We start from the raw sequence: 5,281 nt of genomic DNA on the forward strand, positions 1-5,281 counted from the left end.
TGATAGATCAGACAGACAGAATGATAGACAGACAGACAGACAGACAGACAGACAGATAGATAGATAGATAGATAGATAGATAGATAGATAGATAGATAGATAGATAGATAGATCAGACAGACAGACAGACAGAATGATAGATAGATAGATAGATAGATAGATATATAGATAGATAGATAGATAGATAGATAGATAGATAGATAGATAGATAGATAGATAGATAGATAGATAGATAGACAGACAGACAGATAGACAGATAGATAGATAGATAGATAAGACAGACAGACAGACAGAATGATAGATAGATCAGACAGACAGACAGACAGAATGATAGACAGACAGACAGACAGACAGACAGACAGATAGATAGATAGATAGATAGATAGATAGATATTTCATTTTTATAAGTAACATATGAAGTATTTAGTTATTAGTTATTTGTTGAATTATTTCTTTACTGCATTATATTATATTGCATGCTTATTTGTGGGCTTATTTCTTTGCCAATAACAGGTAAATAGTCGTGCATACATTCAAGTCATTGGTTAATTAGATCTAATTATGCAAATTATGTTCATGAGAAATTTATTTTATTTTATTTTTCCAGGATTAAATTATTTTTGATTACATCAATCTGGATGAAATAAATTTTTTTTGAAAAATCATGTATGTTTTCTAATTTCCTGGGGGTGCACTTGAATATCCAGCAGTCATAGTTCACTAACATGACATAAATCACACTTTAAGTGTTCCTTCTCTTAGAAACTAAAGTTGGCCCGGCATAAAACACAGTGACGTGCCATTTCAGACACCGTGAAGGTCAATGAAGATGAACTATATTTCAGAATTAAACAATAGCCCACCAGTAGGTGATTTATGCTGAGTATATGTTTCTTTTGGTGCCCTAAAAGATATAGAAGAATCCATAAAGAGATGAATAATTGCCGTCATAAATCACTCCCTTATTTTTTTAAACTCCAACCGAGAGGGTTCGTCAGCTAGCCAATGGGGTGGAGCAGATGTGTCCCACCAAACACAGGCACGTGGCTCACACCTGCTTAGAAAATCTCTTTATGGGGGCCGAGGGGGCATCAGTGCCCCCGTTGCATGAGATAGGGGGCATCAGTATGTGCCTGTTTTTGGAGGACCTTAATAGATCTTTATCTTGCCTTTTACAACCACTAAAACGAATTTAAGTTTTTAAAACTCTAGATGGGCCGCCTACTGAGGGATCATTAAATGGGGTCTCTGAGTTTTTATTGGCCTTGTTTGAAATGTAAAAGCCTGCAGGTGAAATTCAAGTCATTATTTCAATTATTAACAATTAGGAGTGTCATTACACAAATGCATAAAGGCACCTGTGGGGAGGCACAATGGCAAAATGGCTTCTTTGGTTTGGTTCGACAGGGCTGAAAAACTCAGCTGGGGTTATAGACTGACAATAAAAACAGACCAATCACCCTCAGATGAGAATTCTGACCCAACTTTGTCATCGCAAAATGACCCCTAGAAAGGGTGGAAATAGCCCATCTCTGTATAGTGTCTTTTGGAGGTCTTTGTATTTAAGAGACAAAAAGGGTGTTTTGTGATTCTTCCACATCCACAGGGATTTTATCACAAATAACCTTAAAAATAAAGAGGGTTTTTGCGGCAAAGCCATAGAAGAACCCATTTTGGTTCCTAAAAGAACCATCCAGTGAACCGTTTTCATAGTGTGAAGAACATTGTCCCACTTTAAAGAACCTTTTGTGCTTTGAAAAGGGATGTTGAAGGTTCTTCGTGGAACCATCGATGCCATTAGAGAACCTTTATTTTTAAGAGACGAGCGTCTAGAATTGGGTTTAAAAATCAACCAGAAACACTGACGTATCCGTATAAATAGAGCAGATTTATTTATAAAAACATTTCCATTTTTCCACAAAATATATTTATTAAAATAATTTATGTACACTACTAAAAATGGACAAGTGCATTGAAAAAGTCCGCCATGTATCACAGGAAGAACTACATCTATAGACGATAAAATTTTGATAAATACAGATCAACTCTTCTCCAGTGTTAAAAACAGCTTTGATCTAAACAGAACGGTTATTATTATTACAACAATCTAACAGCGTTCATTGTCACAAAGAGGCCGTTGTGCTCCGCTTACAAAAATATATCTTCATCTTTAACAATACAAAAAGTTATTGTACAAATTTCAACGTAGGTCCTTAAGCAGACCTGGTAGTTGGTTGTAGGTAATAATCAATATTCCCATTAACTTGACATTCTTAGGGAAGTTGAAACGGCATCAGTTGCATCAACATATCATGCCCACAATTGCACTTATGAAATGTGTTCATCCAGCAGTCTTGACTTGTTTCACAATTGTAGAAGCTCATCGACCCCACTGGGGTTTGAACCTACAACCTTTTCCAGCTTAACCACTAAGCCACAGCGTCCCAGACTGCTGCCCATAGAGTCAACAAAGCAGCATCTGTGAAGTTTACAAGAGTCCAGGTTTATTTTGGGAACACAGTAGCTGGTTTCTAGCAGGTCTAAGATCATCTTGCACCAGCAACAACCACCATGCCAGCAATAAACCAGCAACCACGTTCCAAAACACATAAACTGGCTTTTTTCCATGCAGTCACGTGCAGTTCCCTTGGAATGTTTAGGTGAGGATTGTAAAATCTCATCAGTAGCGATCAAACCAAGTTGTGAAGTCCAGCAGCTCTTGGTCTTCAGAGCTCAGGTGCTCGTAGCTCCCTTCATCGGACGAATAGGAGGAGTGTGGCGACTCGGGATCGGCCGAGTAGGCGTTCGAGAGCGTCGGTGACGGAACGCCGCGCTGGAACGCGGCTGTAATCGCGTCGTGCTCGTCCAACAGCTGCTGCAACGCGCGGATGTACTCCACCGCCGACCGGAGCGTCTCCACTTTACTCATCTTCTTATTGGCCGCGCCGTTTGGGACGTGTTGGCGCAGCGTCTGGAATCCCATATTGACCTGCTTGACGCGATTCCTCTCGCGTTCGTTGCGTCGCGCCACCGCGACGGGCTGCTGCTGCGGGATGGTGTAGCTCAGCCCGTTGAACGTGAGTCTCCGCTTGCAGCGCAAAAGCTCCGGTGAGCTCGAGCGCTGTCTTTTCAGCACCTTCGACATGGATTGGCTCGCGCTCTCTTGCAGGATGACGGACGCGTTGCATGCACTTTGCGCAGTATCCATGCTTTTTGGCAAATCAAAAAAAAAAACTAGCGACGCACAACTTTTGTGCCTTTCGCGTGCTCGGTCGGGAGTATTGTGGTCCGAGTCTTGCTGTCCCTCGGATCTGCTACAAACTTTGGCAGCTCTCGGCTTTTTCAACACGCGTCCGACACCCCACCCCGCTTTGAAGACGCACGCTTCTTGCGCGAGACTCCGCCTCCGCCGGGTGACGCTCCGCGAGCCGGGCGCGTGGCTCTGCGAGCTCAATAAACAATCGGACGCTTTCACTGCGCCAGCACGCGCTCTGCCCTCATTTACATCCCAATATCTGCAGCCTCAAAGTCCATTGGTGGATTCGAAGGCTTTTAAACTGAACGAGAGACCACAAAATGTGCGGAATAAAAGGCGAATGGCTTTATAGATGCTTTTGAATATAACAATGATTCTTTGAAAGAGTTCAGTATAGATTTGTCCTCTTTTGGTCTGCTAAATCCAATACAGATTCACTAACAAAAATACCAACATACAGAAGTGTGATATACGACGTGTGTTAGAAAGCATGTAAAAAGCATTTGGATCATGAATACATGATCCAAAAGCGTAATGAACATGCTGTCATAGACTTTGATTTATTACAAAAATGAAAGAAAAGACATGCATGAATTCATATTTCAGCCCTCAAACTGGACTAAACCTGATAGTTTCATGATTTGAGAGGAGCAAGAAAGCCTGACCGAGTTCAAACTCAAACTCGAGACTCGGACTAGTGACCTTGCAGAAGATTAAGTTAAGAATCTTAAATATTTCTTATTCATTTTACATAAACTTTATTTGATATTTTGTTTTTCAAAATACTTTTTTTAAACATAATAATAATAAACTGTGTGGTCTCAGAACTTAGTTTTTTTCTTATTTAAAAAAAGTCTTATGATCAAACATTTCTTTGTCACTTACAAATGGCCAGTTTGAAGTATATGTTAAAAATTCTAGTTATTTACACTCTTAAAAATAAAGGTGCTTCACGATGCCATAGAAGAACCTTTTTGTCTAAATGGTTCCATGAAGAACCTTTAACATCTGAAGAACCTTTCTGTTTCACAAATGGTTCTTTGTGGCGAAAGAAGGTTCTTCAGATTATAAAAAGGTAAGAAAGAGATGGTTCTTTAAAGAACCTTTGACTGAATGGTTCTTTGTGGAACCAAAAATGGTTCTTCTATGGCATCGCTTGAAGAACCGTTTGAAGCACCTTTATTTTTAAGAGTGTAGTTAGTAAGTGTTCTAATTACCACTGAACGCTTTAAAGAGATGCAGCCGGCTACCCTGCGATTAGTGTGTCATTCTGGATAAAACGCCATTTCTGAATAGCCTATTGTTTATCTATTTATTTAGCACAGGTCTCATTTTTTTAAATATATTTTCTGTTTCAAAAAATAAAAATGCACTGTTTGAAAGTGAACACAATACAGTCCAAACAAATCGAGGGAATCTTTGCTGCAGACCTGACTGCCGTTTTATTTGCTCATCTAATACCCCCGCTAGCGGTGATATTTATTGCTGCTACCACTCACTCATAGTGGCTGCAGCAGCAGCAGCAGTAGCAGTAGTAGTAGTAATAGTAACATGTGCATTGGCGGAAATCGTTCTCCTTCTAGTGGTAAAGAGTGGCATTACTTTCCAAAATATTGTTTAAACTTTAGTCATGTTGGAAATGTCTTTTGCTCCATCTCCTGGAAATTCATCAACTAATTAATCGCTAGCACATTATCATAAGGATCAGCTTGTTAGTGCATTTGTTAAACAACACAATGTTTACAGTGTTGAATTTAATGTTTATTTATAAATATAGTATAGTTCATTTATGCACATTTTTCATAATATAGTCTATAGTGTTATATATTGTGAACAAGCATTATACAGCTATAACATATAATATATATTTAATATATTAATATATAAGGTGTTGTTGTTAGGACATGATACCTGATGCATTAACTAATGTTAATGAATTGAAAGACAGATAGACAGACAGATAGACACAGACTGACAGACAGATAGACAGATAGATAGACACAGACAGACAGACAGATAGACAGA

At 39.1% G+C, this 5,281-nt stretch overlaps 1 protein-coding gene across 1 annotated transcript; it reads right to left on the reverse strand.

Moving 5' to 3' along the window:
* Nucleotides 1-1,986: 1,986 nt before the first annotated feature.
* Nucleotides 1,987-3,326, reverse strand: LOC107558313 (achaete-scute homolog 1b-like). The gene has a single exon (XM_016241967.1). The coding sequence runs from the start codon at nucleotides 3,206-3,208 to the stop codon at nucleotides 2,681-2,683; it is 528 nt and encodes a 175-aa protein (XP_016097453.1). The 5' UTR covers nucleotides 3,209-3,326; the 3' UTR covers nucleotides 1,987-2,680.
* Between the last annotated feature and the right edge of the window lie 1,955 nt (nucleotides 3,327-5,281).

The sequence above is a fragment of the Sinocyclocheilus grahami genome, unplaced genomic scaffold (genome assembly GCF_001515645.1).
Source record: "Sinocyclocheilus grahami isolate Dianchi unplaced genomic scaffold, SAMN03320097.WGS_v1.1 scaffold640.1, whole genome shotgun sequence".
NCBI lineage: Eukaryota > Metazoa > Chordata > Actinopteri > Cypriniformes > Cyprinidae > Sinocyclocheilus > Sinocyclocheilus grahami.